Source organism: Parasteatoda tepidariorum, chromosome 1 (genome assembly GCF_982258835.1).
Source record: "Parasteatoda tepidariorum strain Cologne lab strain chromosome 1, Ptep-v5.0, whole genome shotgun sequence".
Classification (NCBI taxonomy): Eukaryota; Metazoa; Arthropoda; class Arachnida; order Araneae; family Theridiidae; genus Parasteatoda; species Parasteatoda tepidariorum.
Window position 1 is genome coordinate 125,262,869 of NC_141755.1, and position 27,193 is coordinate 125,290,061.

The 27,193-nt window shown below is 32.1% G+C and overlaps 1 protein-coding gene across 1 annotated transcript; it reads left to right on the top strand.

Moving 5' to 3' along the window:
• The first annotated feature begins 7,979 nt into the window (after positions 1 to 7,979).
• Positions 7,980 to 26,532, top strand: LOC107447794 (P3 protein). The gene is made up of 4 exons (XM_016062808.5): positions 7,980 to 9,190; positions 14,302 to 14,473; positions 21,515 to 21,777; positions 25,133 to 26,532. The coding sequence occupies exons 1-4, from the start codon at positions 8,624 to 8,626 to the stop codon at positions 25,478 to 25,480; spliced, it is 1,350 nt and encodes a 449-aa protein (XP_015918294.1). The 5' UTR covers positions 7,980 to 8,623; the 3' UTR covers positions 25,481 to 26,532.
• Positions 26,533 to 27,193: the final 661 nt, after the last annotated feature.

Here is a 27,193-nt window from a genome sequence, read left to right on the forward strand (position 1 = left end):
TTTCACGAAAACAAAGAGCATTTTGAAAACAAAATGTGCCATTTTTGTAATTTTATGTAAAAGTATTTTGTCGGCATGTTAATACTTACGAATTCAACGGTAACGTGGATTCGAAAAATAACACTGGCCTGCGATGAAAAAAAGATAAGGGGACTGATACCTGAACTTTATGCATTTTTTGATGCTAAAAATAAAAACAAAATGAAAAGTTTCCATCACGTCACGCTTTCTCGAAAAATTCAATTTTACTGGAATTTTTACGTACATTTATCATTAAAAAAAATTTTTCATTTATAAATTTCTTGCCTGACCAGCGTTCTAATTTGGTTAAATCTACAAAAGTACCCCTCTATGACCCCTCTCTCTGTCACACTATCTCTCCTCTCTACCAATAGCGTCACTTATCTTGGTTCGTGGACCTCTCAGGAGACAATCGTAACCGGGAGTCATTTTTAACGTCTGCTTTGTCCTCTGTGAGTTTCGTGAAACATGGCTTCGAGCTCGAGACGTCGTGAAAATTTCACAGATGACTTTTGTTACAAATGCGGCGAATATAGTGTTGTTAAATATCGCATTACAGACTATGTAAGACAACTTTATCTTACGGAGATCAGGACAAATCGTGGCCTCCTCATAAAGTGTGTGATCTAACGCTTATGGCTCCGAGGAAAGAAGGCTGCCTTACGATTTGGAATTCTTATGACATGGAGGGAGCCTAAAAATCACTTTGATGATTGTTATGTTCGTAGGTATAAACCGGAAAAAATCAAAGACTAATATATTATCCTGATAACATTCCATCTACCATGAACCTGATCTCCAACTGAATTGCCAGTCATCTCTTCAGAGTCTTCATCAGACGCGGAACATTCAGAAGTTCAAGGCTCCGATATCGAATATAAGTCATCTGACGCCGGCTTACCTCAGCCCTTCTCTCAGGTTGAACTTAATGATCTGACTAGAGATCTGGGCCTTTTGAAAGACGCAGCTGAATAATTGTTCGACTGAAAGAAACATTTATTGGCCAAAGGAACATCTTTTTATATATACAGAATAGAGAAAAAGAATTTATTAAGTACTTTGATGAAGAGGAAAACTTGGTCTATTGTTCCTAGATTGGTGAGCAAATTGAAAGTCAGCTGCGATAAAAATCAGTGGATTATGTTTATAGATTCCACTAAAAGAAGCCTCAAAGCTGTCCTTCTTCATCATGGGAGTCAAAATGCACCAGTTAGACACTCGGTATATTTAAAAGAATGCTATTAAATCTGGAAAGAAAAAAAATATATCGGGACCACAGTTGCGGTGATTTGAAAGCTATCTCCCTGCTTCTTGTTCAACAAGGTGGATTTACAAAGTTCTCATATTTCATTTGCGAGTGGGACAGCCATGACAAGACTTAACATTGGGTCAAAAAAGAATGGCCGAAAAGGCTAGATCTTGACCCAGGCTCCAAGAATGTTGTTCGAAACTACTTAATTGATCCAAAAAAAGTATTGTTGCATAATATAAAATTAGAAATTAATATTCTACATAAATATAAAACTAGGTGTGATGAATCAGTTTGTCAAGGCTGTTCCAAAAGATGGCGATTGTTTAAAATTCCTGAGCAAAAAGTTTCCAGGTTTATCCCAAGCTGAATTGAAAGAGGGAAATTTTGTTGGTCCAGATATCCACAAAGTCATGAACGATAAAGATTTTTTAGACTCACAACGGAAAAAGAAGCTAGGGTTGCCAGCAAAGATGTCGTCAGTAAATTTCTGGGTAACTACAAGGATCCTGACTGTAAAGCAATTGTAATGAAAATGCTGGACAAATTTAAAACTTTGGATTGCTCTATGAGCGTCAAAATGCCTCCACTTACACGTGGACTTTTTTCCCCGAAAATGTAGGAGCAATCAGCGAAGTACAAGGTTCCATCAAGATATCAGAGATAAGGAGCGTAAATATCAAGGAAGATGAGACAAGCTCGCCGACAACTGTTAGATGTTAACTCAAGATCTGAGATTAGGCATAAAAGATCATTATACGTTTCAGAGGAAAGCGAGTTATGCATTTATATAGAAATTTTTTCTTTTGTTTTTTGTTTCGAACTTTCATGTACACATGCACACTATTCTCGGTCAATCGTCAATTTTACCTTCATAAAATAAATTAAAATGGTATGTTGGTGATTTTCTTCGAGAAACTGATGCAAAAAGTTTAAACTCAAAGAACTTATTGTCTTTCGCTCGACCAGAGGTGACTTGTTAGATCTGGCGCAACAGTATTTTTCATTCATCTTAACCTATAAAAAAATTAGCCGGTCGCTCCAAAATTAGTTTACCTTCACAAGATTCAATTTTACATAGATCGAAATGAATGAAGAGAACAGTTACCTGATAATACATGCACAATTATTTGAGAGAGTTCCTTTCCAAATAGGATTTTAGTAAGAACATCGATATCGATTTTACAAAAAATCCTGACGTGATGGTGGAAAATGGAGGTCATTTTCGAAAGCAGCACATCAAATAACATATAAATCACCAACAACTACTTCTATTGTATTTTTCAAAAACTTCTATTTCGCAGTCTTGTGATAATCATTTGAAATGCAATAACCTTAAAAATACAGACCTATGGTGTAATAAATAAATGGGAAGTTATTTTACCAGTGATCGGGACTAACAATAAAGAACTTTTTTCTTTAATTTCAATATAAATTTTAAGATTTATGTCTGGCAAACAATTCATCTCTCTCTTTCTTGTTACCTCAGGAAATTATAATATACTCGTTCAGTAATTACAAGTTATCACACACACTATTTATTTATTATTATTATTATCTGGGGTGGATTAAGCGTACGAGGGGCCCTAGGCCATTCAAATTTTTGGGCCCCTTAGATTAAATTTTTTTTCTCGTACATTTTTTTATTTATTCAAATATAAAAGTATTTATATATCTTTTCATTTAAGAAATCATATTTAAAATAAAAATAAATAATAATAAATTAAAATTTACTTTATGTTATTAAATTAGAACTAAAACATAATCATAACATTTTATAAATCATTGTTTTTTTTAATTTATTTTCAAAAAATCCCTTTTTAAGGGGGCCTCTAATCATTGGGGGCCCCAGGCCATGGCCTAGTCTGGCCTAATGGGTAATCCAGTCCTGATTACTTTTGCTATATTTTTGTAAGCTTTATTTTTGTAACGCCTCACACATACGCTCTGACTCTTTTATGCTCTTATGTATATATAGATGGCGCTGCAATAACATGCAGACACTGCTAAGCCAAAGCTAAGAATTCCTCTTAGCATCAGAATGAAGATCTGAGTGTATGAAATGGCTATAAATCATGAAAGTATCCGAACTATTTTATGATGGATGTACCTCTATCTCATTTGAAATAAAAATCATACAAACATACTCATGGAAAATGAAAGCAAAAACAATTATGTTACATTGACACTTTATGTTATTTTCCCTAAAAGTGTCAGACCCAGTGCCTGATTATAGCTTAGGCCCAATAAGCATGGGCCTAGGGCCCACAATTTCTGAGGGGCCTCAAAAATTTGTTCACAATATTACTGTTTCTTTTAAATACTGTAAGGAACAAAAAAAAACAATTTTCCTCAAAAAATTCATTTATTTTATTTCAATTTTTTTTTTATATCGTGATACAACCAAATTCATGTAAACATTGCAATTATCAAATTCGAAAGTACAGTTGAAATTTAATGGGTGCAATTTTTGCGCAAATGGCTTAAACGAATGTTTTAAACTGATTTACACGCTTCGACACTATTAAAATTTTGATTTTCCTGATAGCTTTGGATTGATGAAACCTAATTATCAATCTGGTTGCGCAAAAAAAAAGAAAGCCTTAAATGATGAAGCCAACAAAAAAAATGAGAAATTCTTTATCAAAATATTTCTCTCTTGATAAAGTAGAGCCGCCATCTGTTTCTGATGAAGCTGCTCTCATATAGAGTTTGATTAAATCTTTTGTTTAAGACATTTAATTAAATTCATTGAGATTTTTAAATGTATCAATATTTTGAATATAACTTTTTCATTGAATATGAATGTTAATTTTTTAAAATGTGTTATATAGACGTGTTTTAATTTTCTATGAGTAGATATAATTCTGGCTCTTTTTAGATATCTTTTCTGTGTTGAAATGTATTTTTTAATAAAAATTATTATTAATGACCTTAATATCTTAGCTAACATGCCGAACGTATCATTAAATCTAATGAAAGGTGGTCTTGCTTTGTGTACTAAATAAAAATAATTACAGCTTACAATAAAATATAATTCAGCTAATCAGTGACTTTAGCAAAAACACTGATTTCAATTGTTTGCGGTCATCATATTATTTTTATTTTGATGTAACATTGTTTTGTTGTTTGATATTTTGTTTTGAGGCGTAATAGATTACTGCGTTTGATAGATGCATTTATCTTAGAATATGTTTCTCTTGAATCATGCAGTTCAATAGATTCTTTTTTCTTGTTAGGACTACTCCACAGCAATTTAATTTCAAAATATTTTGTGAGGGGCCCACAAAATTTGGTGGGCCTTGGGCCTGAATTAGTCTTTCTCGGTCCCTGCTCAGAACTTCTTTTAATTAAAATCATTCAAATCTACGCAAGTTTTTATACTCGGATTTTATTTAATTTTTTTTTGTTTTCCAAGCTGAATTTCAAATTACAAAATAAAATTTAAGAAAAACATTTGCGTTAAGGGAATGAATTTGGTTTTTTAATAAAAATTCTATTATATATATATATATATATATATATATATATATATATATATATATATATATATATATATATATATATATATATATATATATATATATATATATATATATATATATATATATACAGTGGTGGCCAAAAGTGTGGAGACTTTTTGAAAGTTTCATGTTTTTCAACTTTGTGTGCTTGTAGAATATATTAATTTTCCCTTAAATACAAACGTTTATATATCAAATTGAAGGTAATTTAATGCAGAATTTAATACTAAATACAGTATTACAATATCTGTATTACAAAAAAAGTTATGCAATTAATAGTAAGATCTATCTTAGATTTGCATTTTTTTAAAGTAATACTTACACAATCAATACTTAGTAGCATAACCCTTAATTTTTAAGACAGCTTCACAGCGTCTTTTCATCGAGTGAACGAGTGTTTGGAGTTCATCTTTCGTAACCACATGGTGCCAAGAATCAATTATAGCTTCAATAAAATGTCTTTTATCGGATGGACGTTTTTTTCTTACAAGAATTGTCAAACGTCGCCACAAATTTTCAATTGGATTGAGATCAGTTTGTTTGAGATTGGATTGAGATCAGCTGTTTCCTGTCCATGGTAATATATCTATGCCTTTATTTTGAAAGCATGCTTTGGCTGTGTGGCATGGAGCTGAATCCTGCTGAAAAATAAATGGTTCGTTGTTGGGGAAGAGATCCCTGATGGAAGGTATCAATTTTGGTTTCAGGACAGTTTCGATCTTTTTTGGCATTCGGTAGAGCACGAGACTCTTAATCTCGGGGTCGTGGGTTCGAGCCCCACGTTGGGCGCCAATATTAAATACGGTGATATGATCTCAGATCTCGGGGTTTCAATCATAACAAACGCCTTTTAACATAATATATATTTAATAACAAAAAGATGATGATAATGGTACAGTGTCATAGAGGAAACTGATTAGAAAACTAATGATTTTACATTACTGCGCAGAGCGCCATCTATTGAGTTTCAGAAATTATAATTAATATGGAGAATTATTATTAACAGAAGGTGCGTCATCGCTATATGAACTGATTCGAATTTACCAAACTTATATAAAAAAAATATATTTTGAAATTATATTTACCTATATTTTTACGTAAAAAGTTCAAAATAAATGTTAGAGTAGAAAAAAAAGTGAAAGTAATGCAGATGATTTTTCAGATGATGAAGATGTGAACATATGCAAAGACTCATATTTAACTTTTTTCATTTGACCGAGATAGTAAATTGATGGTAAATTAAGTGATTTTTACACACAAGAAAAAGAAATTAAATTTCAACTTAAAACTTGCGTATCATGTTTTGTTTTGGTTCCTTGTATTTATTAATGAAATACAATATATTGTTTTAAATTTTTTCTTGTGAGAAGCGGTTAGGCAATAACTTATTTAGATGTGGATTCAAATTTATAATGCGTGCAAAGCAAAACAAAATTCATTGTTATTATATTTTGTTACTCTAAGAACAATGATGTTCATCTTTTAAAGCAAACTTCCTCGTTATCTGAAATAAATAAATAGCATTAGTCTATTTAATTGATTTTTATTAAATGCGGAAGTGAAAAAGATTCTGCCACTTTTCATGACCTATACTCACAGGAATCGTGACCAACTGTGGTCTTCATTTGTTTTTTAATGTTCCCTTTCTCTCTCTCTCTCAAGAAAGTGGTTCTAGACCTTGAACGCCTACTTCTGAAAGTAGGTCACTTCACCTTCTTCTTCAATAGTTTTTTAGTGAATAATTCTTTGTTTTCAATCGCTAGGCTAACAGATTTGATAAATCAAGTTAGTTTCTTTTTTTTCTTAGGGGAGAGCGTTTCTATGAGATAGGGTCACGATAATTTGGTCAGGAGAGCGAACCTATACGTTTGAAGCCCGTAATGCAAATTTTACTTTTGCGTAATTCGCCATTCGACATATTTTTTTTCTTCACATTATTAAAAAGAATGCAATTTAACAGGGTGAAATACAATATTCGAGAAAAATCAAATTTCAAAAAAGTTACATTTTGAAAATCTATTTTTCAGGAACTACTCAATCCGTTTCGATCAAATTTTTTAAAATTACAGCTTGTATTTCAGATTGTACTCGAAATTTTTCAACTATTATTAAATAAAAAAGTTTTAAAAAAAAGTATATTTAATATTATTAAAAATATATGAAAGTTATTTTTTACATAGAATTATCTTTCGATTGTAGTTGTGTGAAAAAATTTTTTTTCCAATTCGCTTAAAAAGATCTCGACATATGCAAAAAGTAAAATTAATTTTAAGGGCCGAAACATTGGATCGTTCCTCTGACCCATTTATCGGTACCCTATTTCACAAATGTCCCCCTATCTTTTGGGGGTTAGAAATCCAAATCCATCGGGAAAAAAACTTTCGTTTATTCAGAGAAAGTACGTTTTCGTGTCTTATTTTGTAACTTAAAATCTCGTCTGCACTAACCAATTATCATATTTAAGCCACCCCTCGAACCATTAAGATTGATTCCTAGAACGGGAATATTCGTATCGACCAGCCATCGCTGGGATTCGAACACGGCTCACCTCATTGGAAGGCGAACGCTCTATCCTCACAACCATCACGGCTTTAAATATGAAAAAATTGAAAATCTCGAAGATTTTTTTAAATTGACCATTAGTTGAGTTTTAAAGCGAATTTGAGTTTTGTATACTCCGCAAAATCTTTCTCTCAAATTATTGCGATACAATTTAATTAAAATTATCATTCTAACTATAAGTCTTCACTTTAAGATTCTTTAACAAAATTATCGGTCTCAATAAAATAAAAAAAAATGCCAGCGATACGTGTGTTTGAATAGATTTATAGTTAAATTTTGCTTATAAATAGAATTGAATTTTTTATTTTAAAAAGAATTTGTAAATATACAAATTCTTTTTATTTTAAACCTCCGCTATATATATATATGTATATATATATATATATATATATATATATATATATATATATATATATATATATATATATATATATATATATATATATATATATATAGCGTAAATTTTTAATTTTTAGAGGAATGCCTGTATAAAATATAAGTAAGATGAGAGGTGATGTGTTTAAAATCGGAAAAAGGAAGAGAGCTAAGTGACGTCACAGAGTAGTTCTTCTCTAGGTTAAATGCTTCCTCATTTAAAGTCGGGTTCACTGCATACTGAAAAATAAATAGATGAAAATATTCTACAAACATTTCAAACGCATGACGACGCTATGATTTATTTCATAATTTAATAGGGTGTGTCTTAAAAAAAATCGCTTGCTTTCTTCCACGGAAGAGATAACGCACTCCATCACTTTCACCCGTTCCGAAATTTAAAAAAGAACACAAATAAAAGAGAAAAAAAATGGAAGAAGGACACGTGACTCGGTGAAACAGTTGTTTGTGAAGGAGAAACCGGCTGAGCAAAGTATATTTTTTATTTGTCATAAAATAATTCCTTATCAAAATTGCTGTTGCTGATCAGAGAAGGATGAATGCGGGCGGACGGAGCGACATTTATTTTATAAAAGTAATTTCAATCGAGTTTAATCTCTGTGTAAGTAAACAAAGAATGAGAAAACCGACCTTCAATGGGATTTCTCACTTCGTAAAATCAACAAAAGGTGCTGTCCTTCCAAAATCCTCTACTATTTTCTACGAAATGAGTTAAAATTGTCGGATTAAGTTTTAATAATCCGTAAGAAGTAGCACTTTCATAATAGAAATGAAACGTGGCGTGTCATTGTCAACGGAAATGAAAAGAACTTTTTCATCTAGAATATTATAACCACAAAATCATTCTTCAATTTGAATTTTGCGAACTAAAATGTCCATAGCTAAACTCCTCATCATTGTGTCGTATTTCTCACCCTGTTTTTCGGAAGTGATTCTTCATTCTCCAAAAGTTTCTTCCTTGTCTGCTGATATAGAATTCTATCCGGATGAATTAAAAGGTGTTTTGGTTGACGAAAATCGGGATGTTTCGTTCGGAATAATATGGGAAAATGGTGCAAAATACGTTGATGTACAAATATCCGTGGTGTCTGAAAATCCGGACATTCTTAAAATTGAGAATGCCACCTTGATGGACGAACGAATTAGAGAAGGTTTGAAGAATTATACATTCACTGTCAGAGGAGTTTTTCTCGGTTATACCAGTGTCACCGTGAAAATTGCAGACGAACATCAAAGCAAGGAATGGCACTTGAAAGTAAGTGTAGTTCGACAGTACAATATTCTGGTAGACATTGTGACTGGTTTGATGGCAGCTCTTGTTGCCTTTAACTACATCAACATGGGAGTACAACTGGATATGAATGTTATTGGAAAAGTTCTGAAGAGACCTTATGGGCCAACCATTGGATTTTTCTGTCAATTTCTCTTCATGCCTCTGGTGAGTACGAATTTATTTTTAGTCATTCGGATTGATTTATGAGTCACAGTAGGCATTATTTTAAAAATCCCACCCACTTTCCAAAAAAATAGGCAATGATTTTAAATCGACATCGATTTTAATCTCAAAAATATTTCAACCTGACATTGTTAGAGAAAAAAAAGAATGACACTTTAAAAGATAAGTTGGAAGCAGTGAGTTAAGGGCCATTTATCTAATCAATGAAACAATTAAATACACTCTAAATGTGACTATTAACTTAGTAATGAAATAAATTTATTCAAACAGATACATATTTACCCAAACAAAATATCTCGCGAAGAAATAAACGATGATTTTCAAATAAATTTAAAAACTTAGGTTTTCAAAATTTAAATATTCTTTCATTTAGGAAAAAATTAAGAATAATTAGATGAAAATAATGAATTTTTTTTGTTGTTTACTTTAGAATAAGCTCTACATACATTAACCTAAAAAGGAGTTTAAAATTTGTATTTATGTTTTTATACATATAACTTTGTGTTTTTTTAATAAAATTCTTTTCCCAGTCCTTCCAATGGTTAACCCTTTAGTGCCCCTTGCACATAATCGCTTCATTCCAGATAGCACCATTGCAGCAAAATCACATTGCACCCATTACCACATTGCAGCAAAAATGAGACACTCAAGGAGATTCATTTTTGAAGTCACATATGTGACCTCTACGACATCGATGAGCGAGTTTTTAAAGTTTACTTTAGGGACGTCACCATTTTGACGTCACCCAGACGTCAACACGAGACCACAATGTGACACAACTGTCGCAGTAACGTCACGGGGACCGTATTGAGACGTAAATGACACAATTTGGTCTCCTCGTGACTCTGTTGAGATGTGAATATGTCACATCGTCATATGTCACAAGGTGAAGTCACCGCGATGAAAAACGTCTCCAAAGGCGGACATTTTAGAGCCACACATCGACGTCTCAAAAATCAAATGTGACTTCACATTCTTGTTGCAATCAGGTTATTTGGGGAACAGTATTTCGGGAAATAAAGGGAAATATTGTGAAATATATTTGTTTTACAATTATATTTAATGGATAGTTTAAAAAAAAAAATATTATTTTCTTCATTTTTTCGACTATTTTTTAGAAATCGTGAATAGTAACTCTGTTTTTTCTTTTTATTAAAACAAACTGATATAATTTAATTATTAAATATAAAGTGCTAATTTTTGCAATAAAATTTTAATTTTAGTAAATGAGCAGAATATTGGAAAGATGTTGGAAGAACTTTGTTACAAGTTTTATTTAAAGATAATTGAAAATGCATTTCACAGTGTTACCATGTTTTGAATTTATGACAAATAATTATTACTGATTTTTTCAATTCGAACATTACAAAGTTTTTTAACACTTAAATTTGTTAAAAATTTTACCTAATTAATCATCGAATGAAACACATCAATAAAGTTTTTGAATCAGAACTGAAATAAGAATTTTAAAAATAAATTAGTATTTATAAACATAGATTATTTTTCTAAAAACCGATTGCCACAAGCAGTTATTTGTGTATACAGGGTTCCCGCAGTGGACACGGTTCCCAGTAGAACACCGAAGTCAGGCATCACTGCGGTCAGCCTGCATAGGGACCGAGGGTCTGCGGTATGGGTCCTCGTTAAACTGTTCTACCGTAAAGTGCTCGACTTCGCTCGTAGATCGTCGGGCTATCAAAGCAGGGGACCCTCTGCAGAGGATCAAAATTGTGAGGCATGTCTTCGGATCATCCTCAGGGATGTTTCCCTGACCCTCGCCAATAGCCCAGTACGTAAGTGCAATGTAAATAAAAATAATAAGTACCAAGATATAGATTTCAATAACCACATACTAATGAGTAGAGCCCGGATTTTGATGACCTAAAAAATCTCAATTAATGCCTTTAAAAAGTGCAAAAAATGCCCTTACAAACTGCAAAAAATGCCCTTAAAAGTGCAAAAAATGCCCTTAAAATGCGAAAATTGCGCTAAAAATGCCTTATGACATCACTTAAATAGAAGTAAAAATATTGAACTAAAACAATGTTTTACTCTTTAAAATTATTATGAGTCGTTTCAAAAATATAAAGAAATGCAATACTTGCTCTACGTTCATTAAAGTTTCTTCAAAGTTTCTAACTTCTAAACTTCTAAGTTTCTAAACTTCAAAGTTTGAAAAATATGTTTTATATCCTAAAATAGCAAAAAAAAAAGGAAAATATATTGACTCCAAAACATTTTCATTTTGTATAGAAACTTAAATGAATATAACAACTTCCATCTCATAATATTACTAAATATCAGAATTACAGTGGATTATTAAATTTTTTTTTTTAATATTTTGAAATGTAAACGAGCGTCTCTTGTCTGAAAGCAAATTTTTATACCAGGAGAAGCTTCTTTCAACGTCTACTGAAGTTATTGGTGCGTACTTGAAAAGGACGGTCACACTTACTGGCAATTCTTCTTCAATTTGAAAAGATGTTGCTTCACCTTTTAGTATCCTAGAGATTTTCTTCATTGTTTGGAAGCCAGTGTAATAATAAAAAATTATAAAAAATAATTAAAATTAGAAAAAAATTAACAAAAAATTTAAAAATGCTTTAAAATGCAAAATACGCCCCAAAATTTAAAGAAAATGCCCTATTAATCTCAAAAAATGCTCTAAAGAGCAAAAAATGTCCAAAAATGCAAAAAAATGCAAATGTCATCAAAATCCGGGCCTTACTAATGAGCATGAGAAAAGTAAAAAATAATAAGTAGTAAAAATAATGAAGTAAAAATAATGAAGAGAAAAGTAAAAAATAAATGTGATCAAAATGAAATAACATTGACTTGGCAATCTAAAATAAACACCCGAAAAGTATTTAAAAACGAACGAACCATTAAAGAAAGAAATTAAATAGATTTTTTTTAAAAATTTAACTCAAAAGATATACATTTTCTTTAGTCATCAATATTAAAATATTAATATTTTCTAATTAACCATAAACGAAAAATAAAAATTTATTCTCTAATGTAAGATGCAACCTCTTTCATTCTGCTTTTTAGGAAACTTCTCTAAAAATTAATAATCGGAAGAAAAAAAAACTTTAAAAGGATCTTATTCGAAACAACATTCCTCAAAAGTGATCACTTCTCACAATTTTTTGGTGACCTATCATATTGAGTTCTTCGTTTACATATTCAAACGAACAAAATCAGAATGACCAAAAATGTTTAAACATAGGGTATCCAGTTGTTCCTTTTTTCAATATTACAACTATGTAACTCATCATCAAAATTCAGCAGAAAATACATAACTTTTAATGAAAATCGAAAAAAAAAATTTTTTTTAATGAAGCAAAAGCATGTATAATCTTTTTCGGCAGGTTCTATTCAAATCAATGAATTTTAATCTTGTAACATTATCTTTTACAGACGACTACAGGCTCAATTTTAAGTAATAGCTTCAAAGCATGGACTGTCTGAATTTGAGCTACTCCTTGAGAAAAAATCTGCTGAGGATTAAAAAATGGCGGCAGCTGTTTCGCATTTGAACAAATGATAATTAGAGGTTTATTTTGAACGATTTTCAATCAACAATATCTCAATTGGGTATAATATGAAAAAAACACAACTACTTCGATTTAGTAGGTACAATATATGACGCAATGCTAAACGAATGGAATTTAGTTGTTGTTTATTTAGTTATTGTTATTAGTAGTTGTTATTTGTTTTAGTTGTTGTTGTTAATTTAGTTGTATTTAGTTTCAATAACTTTTCTTTATAATGCAATAAAATCTGGCGAGCAGCTATTTAAACGATCGAACACTTCGTTTGTTTATTTGTGGCTTGAAGTTAGACTCGCAGAAAATGCCGTTCATGGGTTAAATTTAGTAGGAACAACACAACCTGTAACGTAGGCTATATTATACCCAATTTACATTTTCATAAGTTGCAAAATGAAATTTAATATTTAACGCAAATTATTATTTTCATTTTAAATTACGGATTATTTAAGAAACCTAAACAAACCTTGCAAACATAATCAATATTAGTTCAAATGTACGCAAAATAGAATAAAGCATTTTATTAAAAATTAAAATATTTAGTTTACGGGATTGTTCGCTCAATGTACAAAAATATTCTACCAGTACGAAAATATTTTTGAATAAAAGAAATCTTATCAAGGCGGTTTGTGGCAATAACAAACCGTCTTGATAAGATTTATGTTATTCAAAAATATTTTTGCACAGTTAGAATATTTCTGTGTTAACATGAATTTTAAGGGAAATGTAAGTGCATACATCCATTTTAAAAGCAGAGAGCATCCAAATTCTTTTTCTAAGTCTTCTGGATTCGTGTTCAAAATGGATTGAACATAAGTAGTCGTCAATCCAAACAATTGGGTAGGCTGTTCAACAACGGTTATAAAATAAAATATAAAAAATTCTCTTTATTTCACCCCAATTCCCTCAACAACAACAAAAAAGGGGGGGAGAAGCGGAAAGTAGTAGAGTTTTCAGATATTACTTATTATGACATAACAAAAAAATGCTACTGATATAAATTTTTCCGAAGAAAGACACCTTTTTTTGCTATCATTACTGGACTATCAAAACCATAAGAAATCGTGCTCGCGACGAATTGTCGCTAATTGTGCTCACGATTGATTGTTATACGACAAATTGTTGCTATTACTTACTGAGGATAAAGTACTCTCCTCCCAATGAGGTGACCCAGGTTCGAATTCCAGTGATGGCTGGTCGATACGAATTCTGCTCCCGACTCGCACCGACCACAGTGCTGGCGTATAATATCGTCAGTGGTAGATAAATAATGGGCTAGTGTCCCTTTTTTAACAGGCTAACAATGGGAGGTTTTCTTCTCCATGTGACGGTAATGCAGGTGAATTCTATCCATAAAGTCCAGAATTTCCTTTGTCTTCTGGATTGGGTTCTAAATGACAAGGCTATGAACAATGATGATCGTAAACCCAAAAACAGGTTGGCCGATTATACAATAAGACAACACTATTTTCACACGGTATAGTATGCATTTTAAATGTTCATAAAACTTGAAATAATATAAAAAATACTTTTTCCTTTTAGGCATCTTATGGCATAAGTCTGCTTCTACTGGAAGATAAGAGCTTGCAATTAGGTCTCTTCACTCTTGGATGCTCACCAGGTGGCAGCATGAGCAATTTTTGGACACTTTTATTCGACGGAGACGTCAACCTCAGTGTCACCATGACATTTATCAGCACCATAGCAGCTTTGGGTTAGCACATTCATAATTTGTATCTTTTTAATCTAACTTTGAACCCCCACTCAGTTGTTATTTATAAAACTATCAGGTGAAAAATAGCCTGAAAATGCTTTTGCATTGGTCAAGATACATCTCTTACTGTTAAAATCAATTATCGTGTTTTCTAAGAACATCACAGTACGTAAATTTAACTTTTAAAATTATTCGATTTAATACAATGGTAGATCTTCCCAATCATAAAATAAATGATCTTGCTCTGATTAAGTATTTGAAATTATGTTGCTGAAATTTCCTGTATAATTCGAATTTGTTCTGCCAAACACTCCTCCGAAGACTATTTTTCTTTCAAATATTAGCAGTTTATTCTCTTATTTAAAGGCTGGTATTCGCGGCCATAAAGTAATACAGGTTTAATTAGAGTATTCTTTTAGTGTTTCCGTTGGTTTCTCAATCCAAAATAACACCTATAGCCTCTGTTTTGATAACGTGACGAGAGGAAAAATCTTTAAAAATTTTATTGATGTTATCCTGATTAAACCCAATGTTAAGCTTCTAAGGCGTTTGCTATCAAATGAATATCATCAGTCAATATTTGAACAGACTTTTTGATTAATTGGTAAGCACATACTACGTAAAAATCCGATTATGAGAACAAAATTCAATAATAGTTTCTTTTTTTGTGCATTGTACATTAATTTTCACGTGATTTTAATGAGTATGTTAATCACGTCCGTTCTAATGTATAATATCACGTCCGAATCACGTTCCAATTCACGTATCACGTTCGACGGTTATCCAGGGTAATATCTTCTCTCTTTTTTGCGCTCTTTACACGGAAGATAGGAAGCACGGTCATCCCAATTCACAAACAAGTTATGTAATATCATTGGAAATTTTATTCGTACGACAGTTTTTTCGATTTAATGTGTAAAATTTGTTCTTTTATAAGTTCCTAATTAGAGTTTTCATACGTCACTTTCATCGATTTTCCATCTAAATGTAGAATATATTTAAGAATAGTTATCGTGAGTACAACTGCTTACAATAGCATTGTGTGTTCATTGCGAAAACATTAAATAAATCAAATAAAAACACTGGGGAAAAAATCAGAAAAATCACAATTAAAAATAAATACTTTAAAATATTCCAAACGAAACGTTAAACCGAGAGATTAAAAAATTTAATTTCTCGCCTAAGCAGAATCAAATATGAGATGATCACTCTGAGCTATAAGCCCTGCCAATATCAAAACAAGAAACAATAGAATTAAATAACTGTTGACTTTTATTATCGTCTGCATGCGCATTAATAAATGAAAAACTATATCGTTGAGAAAAACATCAGGGTTGGCAGGTTTTTGACATGTGACAGTTTTTGACAGTTTAAACCATGGTTTAAACCGTCACGTCAAAAACCTCACTGTCAAAAATGTCGAAAATGTCAAAAACCTATATTCATATGTGAAATTTAATTAATACATAAAATTTATATATTTTTTATAAAGGATAGTGTTTCTAAATATGTTCTAGAAAAAATAAATTTAAAATTTTGAAGAAACACTTATATTTTTAATAGTAACCAAAATCTTGTACTTTTGAAAACTCACATCTTTTGTAATATTATGTATTCATTTTCATGTGTTATTGAAAATCTGCAGTGATATTATTAAGAAATTGATTTTTAACCAAATTTAGTGTATAGTATAGATTATACTAAAAATTAGACATTTTTAAAGATAAACATTAGCAGTTTTATACATTAAACATCTTCTTTTAAAGAAAAATCTTTTTAATCTTCTTTTAAATCTTCTTAATAATCTTTTTAACATAAGACAATACAAATTTAAGTGCTTTCTGTTAAATACACAGAGTAGTTAGTGTCGATTTACAGCATATTCAAGCCTATTCATTTACTATGCTGAAAATTTAGTTTATCCAAATACTTGTGAATTTCATTTTGCTGAATACGATATAGTTTTGTTGAATATCTAAATATTCAGCTGTTGAATAATTACTTATTGCTTTCAAGATATGCATTATTTGTATTCTTAATACAAGTGGAGATAAAAAAATTAAGAGATAAAAATTGCTTTAAAATGATAAGTGTAATAATTATAAATAAATATAATAAACAATATGAATTATATTTATCATTATTCATAAATATAACTACTTTTAAATTCAAATTAACATACTGGATAATAAAGATATTCGGTATAACATTAAAAAATTTTTTTATACACTTGTATCAAGTTTGTATTTATACAACATAACTTGTAAGGTCATTATAAATATTAGTTATATGTTCCTTTTATGTCAAAAATGCATAGTAATAAACTTTTAATTTTCTTAAATATCAAAAAAAAATTTTTTTTTCAAAATATAAATATTTAAACAATTTTTGTGCAAAATTTTTCTGCACATGCATTTGAATATAAATTTCTGAGATTTTAAATCTGTTATTTTATCTTAATTTCCATTAAAAAAATATTTTAAAACCTGCTGATTACCTATAGTATAATTAAATTTCAATATTATGCATGATAACTGTTGGTAGTTTTGAAGTTTATATATTTTCTTGGCAAACTTCAATTTTTGACATTTTTGACGGGTTTTTGACGGTTTAAACCAGTATTATACCCTTGTCATGTCAAAAACCACTTTTTGACGTCAAAAACCCAACCCTGAAAAACATTGAATGAAGTTTTGAAAAGTAAAATTTTACTTTGCAAGATTCGTATTCTACATAAATGTTCTATAAATTCATTGTATAGTTTCTTTTTTTTTTCCTCACTATTTTTTATTTTTCTACCACCATTAATCAGAAGAAATGTTTCGACAATAATTTTTCCCGACAAAAAAAGCTCCTAAGATGAGCTGAAAATAACTTCAATATGGTTAGAAATTTATGCTGGATTGTTCTCCCATGTATTTTAAATCCAAGATTTCTGGAGGATCAAAAACAAACCATAGTAAAGAGAAATTCTTGAGAACACGAGATGATTTTCCAAAAACTTTGTATATATATTCCTCAACTTGAGTCGAGACAGAAGTTTATTGTTTTTGTAAAAGTATGTAAATTTTTAAAGCGTTTTATATAGAATTTCCCTCTCCTAATACCTGCAAGTGACGTAGTGTGGGTATCTCGATTCTGATCGGTTGTAGATACGTGCCATTTGTTTACGTTAGCAATTGTTCTTCTTTCCATTCTATTTCGAGTAAGCCTAGCCCTTCAAGTACAAATTCTCTTAAATAACACAGCCTTTCACAAAGATTTCAATTCTACCACTCCATATATTTTCACAAAAACAGGCACGAAGCCATGTAGAACATAAACAAATTTATTATGCTTCGAAGTTGCCAGGTACACAAAACAAAAATTAGATTACGGTTACAATAAAATACCTAAACAAATCTAAGTTAAGGAAAAGAAGTAGATGAGAAAGGATTATATTTCAACAAATTCGATACAGTTTTATATTTAATTAGCTTAACGTTAATTATCATTTTAAGAGAAACATTTAAAGTTGAGATGAGTAGAGAAACAACTCCATGTAGAGCCGCGGTGGCTCAGGGGATAGAGCGTTCGCTTTCCAATGAGGCGAACCTGGTTGGAATCCCTGTCGATGCGACTTCCGAATCCGGCTCGCATCAACCACAGTGTTAACGTACAATATCCTCAGTGGTACGCGGATCATGGATTAAAGTCTCCTTGCCGTCAGGCTAACCATGGGAAGTTCTCGTGGTCTTCCTCCCCATGTAACGCAAATGCGGGTTAGTTCCATCAAAAAGACCTCCACGAAGGCAAATTTCTCCCAATATTTGATCCAGGAGTTCCCTTGTCTTCTGGATCGGGTTCAAAATTGCAAGGCTACGTAGTTGAACATGAGTAGTTGTAAACCCTAAAATTGGGTTGGTGTTTCAACGACAGTTATATCATTAAAAAATTAAATACTCCATATGGATGGTGATGACGTCATAGCGTGTCTTCTTCTTGGATTGCCAGTACTTAATTATCCTGTTGCTCATAAAATACTACTGACTATATGACATTACAAATATAGACTTGAAATGTATCCGAATTAGACCTGAAATTTATTTGTTGCATTATTTAATCAACCTTGTTACCTTCAGCAGTTGATAATGAATTTTTAAAAAAAAACTCATATTTACAAATTCTTGTCCTATTTTTCAAAATGCTACGATTTGCGCGAAAATTGTTTCAAGTTAAAGACTTTTTGGTTTTCTTATTTTACTTAAATTTCAAAGGCAATTATTACTTTTCCAGAGCTTCAAAATTAATCCTTATAAAACATTTGAGAGAAAAACTTTTTTTAGCGAAATCTCCATTGGCCATATAAATTTCACTTGTACGGTCAAGAAACAGTTGAAATTTTCGACTGATAACTCCATTTAAAATTTTAGCTGGTCGGGAAATTGTCAAAATTTTGATGGACGGTAAACTCTATTTGGCGATAGAAATTCTACTTGTTACGGTCAAGAAACGATTTAAATTTATATAGTCCTGATCGAAGTTTCGTTTGACAACATAAATTTTGCTATCAAACAATCACGAAATGATTGAAAGTTATATTACTTCGTTCTAAGATTTCTACTGAAGGCAAATTCTATTTATAACGGTCATAAGACATTTTAAATTTATATAGTAAAATTTTATTTAACGATATTCATTTCCGCTTGTAAACAGTCAGGAAATGATTGAAATTTACAGTGTCCTCATTAAAATTTCGATCGATGATAAATTCAGCTTGTAACGGTCAGAAAAGTAATGATGCTATCCGCCATCTTGGAACAAAAGAGCCAAAAAACGTTCGTCGGTGAGCTTTTAAATCTGGACATAGCTTGAAATGCACATTTTCAAAAATGGACACAACTCTAAATGCTCATTTACGATAATGGACTGAGATTATTTACAAGAATGGCTTCGAACTATGGATGGGTGATCGAGTAAAGCTAAGGGTGGTGGCGCTAGTGGTAAAATTGCTCTTTCTAGACTTCCGGGTTACTGCTTTCGATATATTTTTACGCCGCAGATTGAAAAAACGCGCCATCATATTATTGCATATCTTTTGCAGTATTTCACATGTACCGAGTTCTTTCTTTCAGCCTTTAAACATCAGCATTATCATATTAATATTATAATCATCAGAATATTTTCTAATTAGGCAAACTTGAAAAGATATTTTTGGCGACATTTTATTGAAATGTAGCCAAATAAGGGATAAAATACAAAACATGGCAAACCTTAAGAATTATTCACAATGAGATATTAACTTTCCAAAATTTTTTTTGGCCTTACGACCTCTGAGAATCAATACATTTCTGAAAGCTCTTATGAATGGTACAATTATGTTTATTATGTTATTAAGATTTGAACCCAAATTACAATAACAAAACTGTATAGAATATTAGGCTTGTTCACACATCGCCTCGTAGTCATAACATAAGCGGAGGGATACACCGGATATTTTCTAAATTTCTTCCGGTTTAAGGACGCTTGTTATTGTTTACATTAGACCACCCATCCATTAGGATTGAGTCCTGAAACATGAAGATCCGATCTTTAAATCAAACGTTATTCAGGGTGATCCGTTTTTTCTACGCTCGCTTTACATATGTACTACATATGTAAGTCCGATGACTATATGCGTATACACATGTTTGTCTATGCATATGTATAATATATACACATCCAATGTATCTGCATCCGTGCAAGATGTATTTGCCCAACGTATATGCGTATAAATATATATATATATATATATTGCAATTACAATTTATATATACCCGCAGTTTATAAATGTCATGTAGGTACGTACAAACATTGTATGAGCATTCCATTTACACATACTCGTACATTGTGAATACATAATTATGTACATAAAAAACATACCATCCTTCACGTTCTAGGACTCAATCTTAATGGCTCGAAGGGGTGACCTCAAATATGCTAAGTGCAGAAGATATTTTAAATTACGAAACCAGACACAAAAAAGTACTTCCTCTGCATACGGATTTCTGATCCCCAAACTATAAGTGGGAAATAGGGTTTCCGGTCAAGAGAGATCTCCAAAGTTTAGACCCCCTCAATGTAAAATTTGCTTTCTGCTGTATATTTTAAGCGAATTGATATTTTTTTTAACAATTATAAAATTTGTTTATCCAAAGATAATTCCAATCAAAAAATAATTTCAAGTAAATAGTTATTATTTTTTAATTTAAGAATGGTTGAAAAAAATGTACAATTTTTTGCATCATTTTAAAGATTTTATGTGGCATAAATGAGCCAAATCGGTTGAACGGTTCAATTAAATTTTTGAACATCTGAATTTTTTTAACCGAGAGAACTCTTCCGAATATGCGCCACTCGAATATCATTTAACACCCATATTATGATTTCATTGTTTAACTGCCATTTTTAAAAATAAATCTAAATGCATAATTTTTTATAAAAAATACAAAAAAAAATTTTTTTTAACTATAAAATTCAAATCAAATTAAACGGACACCAAAAATTATGTAAAAACTCAATAAATAAGCAATATATACATTCAAGAAAAGAATTCATAGGAAACGCTTGAGTCGATTGACAGCTGATAAAATAAACTTTTCAGTTCATCGCTCTACTTAAAACTATTACTTAACCCCCAAAAAATATAAATAAATATTTAACTCTATAATTTACGCAACGTAAATTATTTCTTAAAAAGCAACCTAACAAAATGATCTCCAATAAATACGAGTACATAAGAGAGCATTTATTGTTTTATCTTTTTTAATCCATTAAATAATTAATAATTGCGCATCGATTGCGAGTTAAAACTAACTGTTACATCTCAACAATTTCCTCACATTTACCAAAATAAGTAACTTTCACTCAAAATTACCGAAAGTTATTCTCATTATAGTCTAGTGCTATGGAAACAAGAATGACGCCTTTGAGGGAGGGTATAGCTTCAGCACAAAGAGCCGAAACCACTCCCTAATTGAAATAGTCATAGACACACTCTATAGATTTCTCTCTTCACTCTAGCCATGATGCCCTTGTGGATCTTCACTCTGGGTGCTTCCCTCTTCCGCGATCGCCAGGCTACCATACCTTTCGTCAATTTGGCCGGATCCCTCATCATCCTCACACTGCCCATCGGAATTGGTCTTTTAATACAGCAATACTCACCTCGACTCTCAAAGATTTCCGACAGAATCATCAAACCTGTCACCATCGTCTGTGTACTCTTTGGAATCAGCGTCGGCCTCTACGCCAACAGTTTCGTCTTCTACCTGTTCACGTGGCAGGTAATGTTTGCTCATAAATAAATATTATTCAAAATCAGACATTTCTACAGGGAAGAACAACACTCGTCCCACATAGCAAAAAAAAGGGTTTATTTCAGACTTTTAATGTAAACCTAAAAATGTTTGTTTTGTGGTTCATACGTGTAAACCTTAGAACGAGATGTGTGACAATCTCCTCTGTTCTACTCACCTAACCTTGGAAAACAATCTTCTATTGGGTGTATAAATTAGTTCTGTCCGTTTTTTTTTTGTGGTCAAAAATGCATGTATTTCAGAAAATAATGAATGAAGACATTAATCAAAGTATTGTCCATCGCTGGCTACTACTTTTTCCCACCTCTCAGGCAATTTTCGAATTCCATCTCGAAAAAATGTCTCGCCTTTTGAAGCGATCTAAATTAGGAGCCAATTTTCGATTTCTGTGAAAGAAGTGAACCGGTGATCTGCCAAATCGTGTTGCATCCGTCGGAACAACCAGTCATCAGAAGGAGCAATGTCCGGCACATACGGCGGGTGTGATAAAATATCCCACTTGAGCTTTTCCAAATAATTTTTTGCTACATGAGGCCAACCGTTATCATGCAGAAGAATAACTTTGTCATGTCTTTGCTCGTATTCCGGCCGTTTTTCTCGCAATGCGTCAAACGAATCAATTGTAGCCTATATCGCCAGGTTGTAGCAGCCATAACAAGTTGTCACCATAAACTTCTACAAGCATTCAATGCGCTTCAGCTGCACTTTTCTTGCAATTAAAGAAGAAACATAAAACCTCCCGCAAATGCTGCTTAGTTACCACCAAAATTTGACAAGTAAAACAACAAAGTAAAAAACAGGGTTTTTGTATGAAACTCAAAGTGTTATAAGCTGAATATTATTGACAGAAAATATGATGTTTAACCTCTCTGAAACCACCGACTATGAAACATCTATAACAGTTAGAGCTATCTTTTGAAAACAGACCGAACTAATTTGTACTCCCAATATTCGCGATCGCAACACTCGAATACGCCATCTGGGGAGAGATCGGTTTCGTGCCTTTAGCCCTTCTCCCTTCCCTCTCCTCCTCTTTTCAGTTGTATAGGAATGTACTACGCTATTTTCCCTTTTCTTAATATTTTTCCTTTTTATTTAACAAAAATATTTTTTAAAATAACCATGATACTTTTCTTTAGAACTATGTTTAATGTAGTTTTCAGTTCCATACAGTTCCTCAAGTTAAAAGATTTTAATCTATATGAAAATCAAGAGAGAAACTAACGTACTTCCTTCCTCTATGACTTTCCACACGCTAAATGGGGAAAGCGTGTGAAGTGTTGCCATAGGAAAAGAGTTCTGCTCTACGCCACCTGCAGCCCATTTCGATCGCCAATCTAAAAATCTTCAATCGAGGTTGACTTAGGGTTTTCAAGTGAGAAAAAAATCTTTAAATAAAGCTAGTCTTAAGGTGAAAATAATCTTAAATCCAGGTAACTGTAAGGTTTCTTCTCTCTTGGTATGCTCAGCTAAAATCCACCTTGTCGTGAATGGACAATGCAATTTGATCCTATGACGTCATCTGAAACGTCACGATGGACACCTAAGTGACAATAGTTTTTAAAAAATAATCTTTAATCCTTTTTTGAATGAAAGGTTTGAAAATGCAATATTTTTGCGCTTTATTGAAAAGAGTTTTTTAGTACAAACATTTTCGTCACAATAAAAAGAAAATTCCGACACAAGGTTACTACACGCTTTCTGGGATGAATGACGAAAACAGAATGAAAGAGAGAGAAAAAAGTTGTTTAAAAAAAAAAGGAAAACGAAAGCTAAGCACAGATGGCGCTACGGGTTTCTACTTCCGATTGATTTTTACGCCTAAACATTAAAAAAACGCTCCATTCAATATTTTTATGCCAAAAGTGCTTTATAATATAACGCCTTCTTTCAATTTCACAGAAAAAAAATGACTTTGGAAACGTTCGCAAGCATATGCCACCCAAACAATATCAAACTTTAATATTTTACACAAATAAGGGATAACACTCCAATTCATCTATATTTTGATGTTAATTCTCTTAAATTTGCTTTAGGCTCCTCACAACCAGTTTGAATTACAAAAAACTTATAAATGGTAAAACTATGCAGAAATTTAATCACAATAATGGATGGTGTTTTCTACACTAGGGTACGCTGCAAGCTCGGGACTGCCTAAATTTCCGGGTTACTGTTTCAGTTGTATTTTAAAGCCATTTGGCATCATTGTGTTTTGAGATTCTTGCAAACAATGTATTTGATTACTTATTACTTATGTTTACAATGCTATAACAATACTTGTGTTTGCAATACTAAAAGTGTTAACACTGACGTAAGATGGTAGACAGCTTGCAACACGAACAAACAGTAATAAACAAATGGAAAGAGGCCAAATCAAGACTGCCAAAAAAGCGAGTTATTCAAAATCTAGCAACCATGTCACCTTTTTTAATAATAATTAACAAAATAACTAAAACACATTTTCACTCCAAACTCCCCATAATTACATAATAACATTAATATCTTATGAAAGACGGCAGATTTGAGCTCAGAAATTACCTAATTTATTTCTTTTATTGAAAATAAAATTATCCGTTTGAAAATATCGCCTATCAGAATAACATGTAGTAAGCAGCTGCAAACTTTTTAACCGGAACTAGAGTAGGTCCCGAGCTCGAGATTGTTATTGTTTACATTTCTATTGAAAACACCATCCATAAAACTTCCTAGAGCCTGTTCACACTCTTAAACATAACATAAGCGAAGGGATACACCGGACGTTTTCTAAATTTCTTTAGGAAACTTGCTATTGTTTACATTCAGTCAACCTACCATAGCCTTCTTGGGAAAACATGTAGCGCCATCTCTTAGCAAACGATTGTTTTATTTTTGAAGCGACTTTTTATACCGTTGCCTTACTGAGTGTTACAAACAAACAAAGTTCGTTTGAAAAAAGTTCATGGCTCATCACAAAAAAGCAAAATAATGCGAACAAAACACAAACGAAGGTATAAAAATCGACATTTAGTCTGTCTACGGTAAGAACTTCCCCCGCCACAAAGTCTGATGCCGTTGGCTGCTATGGAAACAAGATGGAAATTTCACTCTAGGGCTAACACAATAGACCAAAGAAAAAGCTGTCCTAAACAATGATCCCGCCCCTCTACTTGAAATAGTTATACCTCGTTACCATAGTTACCGCCACGGGTCCAGACGAATAGCTATGGATGTTCTTGTCCCTGCTTTAGACAAACTATAGTACAGTTTCGTTTTTATGAACCTTCCTCAGTATTTAAATGTCTAAGCACTCACTGAAACTAAAGCATGCTGTTATCTTTTGCAGGTGATGCTTGCCGGATTGAGCATTGCATGGGGTGGATATTGTTTCGGAGCAGTGGTGGCCTGGCTTTTCAAACTGGATAAGGCACAAATCATCGCAGTGTCTATTGAGACAGCTTTCCAAAATCCCGCCGTCGCTTTCGTCATGCTGGTGCTTTCCCTGCCCCAACCAGAAGCTGATCTTTCATCCGTGCCAGTCATTGCTCAACTCATGCTCACCGGACTGCCCATGTGGGCACTACTGGTAGCCACTAGAATCTATAGAAAGTTTTGTAAAAGAACGGAAAAAACTGATAAAAAGGTTTATACGGTAGTGGAGATGAATGGTGCCGAAGATCAATGCAACATGTAGTTTGTCTAAGGTAAGAACTCCGAGGCCGTCTGGTGCTATGGAAACAAGAACGGCACATTTTAGGGAGGGTAGCTTCACTCTAGGGCTAACACAATCTCGCCGACCCCACACCCCTACTTGTTACCATAGTCACCTCCACAGGTCCAGACGAATGTCTGAAGAAGCTCTTATCTTAGACAAACTATAGCCGATCATTCAGTTACAGAATAAAATTTTTGAGTTCTCAAATTCAAAAGTTATTTTCCATGACACCATCATTCATTCATAACTGTTAAATGAGTGGTCTCAAACGTGTAAGAATTAGGATAATCTTTGTAAATAGAATAAGGGTATCGCCACTCTCCGTTACCATGGTTTCGACAAATCTTGTTTCTTTTTCCTTACGGCAGTACCTTTAAGTTAGAAGTTGAACTTAACTGTCGTATGGAAAAAGCAAAATTTCCCGAAACTATGGTAAGGGTAAAAGTGTGGGGAAAATCATGTTTACAAAGAGCGTAAATTCATAAAACGTGGTTTGAGAATTGTAATAAATTTCGTACAACACTCGAGTTTCTCTCAAACTTTTATTCCGTGTCAAAATCATGTTAACTGTATCAAGATGTACTTTTCTGCAAACTTAAAGACGCTACAGCAGCAAAATTTCTTCAATTCTTTTTTAGTTGTTTCTTTGTACTAGAATTGATTTCTTATCAAGAAATCTTTAGAATAGCACAACAATTATGTTGATCTATTCAAGATACTTTGAATGCAAGAAAATAATTCTTTTTCTTGGAATAACATATTAAAATTTTAGATTCACTCCAATTCGTATTCTTTAAAAGGTGCCTCAAGTCTCGGCTCTTAGTCCATCACAGGTTGTTGCCCGAACTCTCTAACTACGTTATATATGGGGCCTCTAAAAACTACTGAACTAATAGAAGATATGACTGCTTCATACAAATTGCTATTTTACTCACCATTATTTTGTACGTGATATAATTGTAAAAATTGAAGTTGTATGATTTTATCAAACTATATTTTGTAAATAAAATGTACAGAAATTGTTGTATAAATGTGTTATAATATTATGGATTCACAAGTTAAAACTTATTTTTCATGGGAACATTGAAAAATATGACTTGGAAGTCAAAAATAAACTTTTTTGAAATTTCAATGAACATTATGGGCTTCAGATGATATAATGTTAATAGTCTATATTATCCTTGATATCTTGAGTAGTTTCAAAGAGCAAAATCATTAAACTTTTTTTAATCATTTTTTTTGAAGAATCCGTTTGTAAAAAACATAAATCGAAAAATATGAGAGAGGCGATCAACTTTTTAAATTACACTATCTGGTTAAAAGTATCCGGATATCCAGTTGTTGTCCTGATTAAAAGGATGTTTGTCTATATTTCTGCATCGGCCTTCTGTGGAAGACCAGTTTTTGACTTCCATAACAGCTGTGCTTGCAGTGGCTACGTAATCTCTGCTCTAATTGGGGCTCTGAGAAGGCCTTTTTGGAACACCCATTTCGTCAAACCACGTTCTCGATGTGTGTGAATGGAGCGTGCTGGAGGAGAAATAGTGTCACAGCATACATATCAGAATTCATGTTTCCAACCACCCTAACAACTGGGTATTTGGATGTTTTGGGGGCAGATAGTGTATAGCCTACTTAACAGTATGGGTAAGATGAGCCCGCAATTCATCATCAGCTGTGAGGAAAATTCCA

What these genes read in the sequence shown, in the direction of transcription:
- LOC107447794 (XM_016062808.5), top strand. Translation starts at nt 8,624, where the DNA reads ATGTCCATAGCTAAACTCCTCATCATTGTGTCGTATTTCTCACCCTGT. An exon ending in CAGCACCATAGCAGCTTTGG is followed by an intron (nt 14,474 to 21,514) that starts GTTAGCACATTC and finishes TCTTCACTCTAG; the next exon opens with CCATGATGCCCTTGTGGATC. An exon ending in TCTACCTGTTCACGTGGCAG is followed by an intron (nt 21,778 to 25,132) that starts GTAATGTTTGCT and finishes TATCTTTTGCAG; the next exon opens with GTGATGCTTGCCGGATTGAG.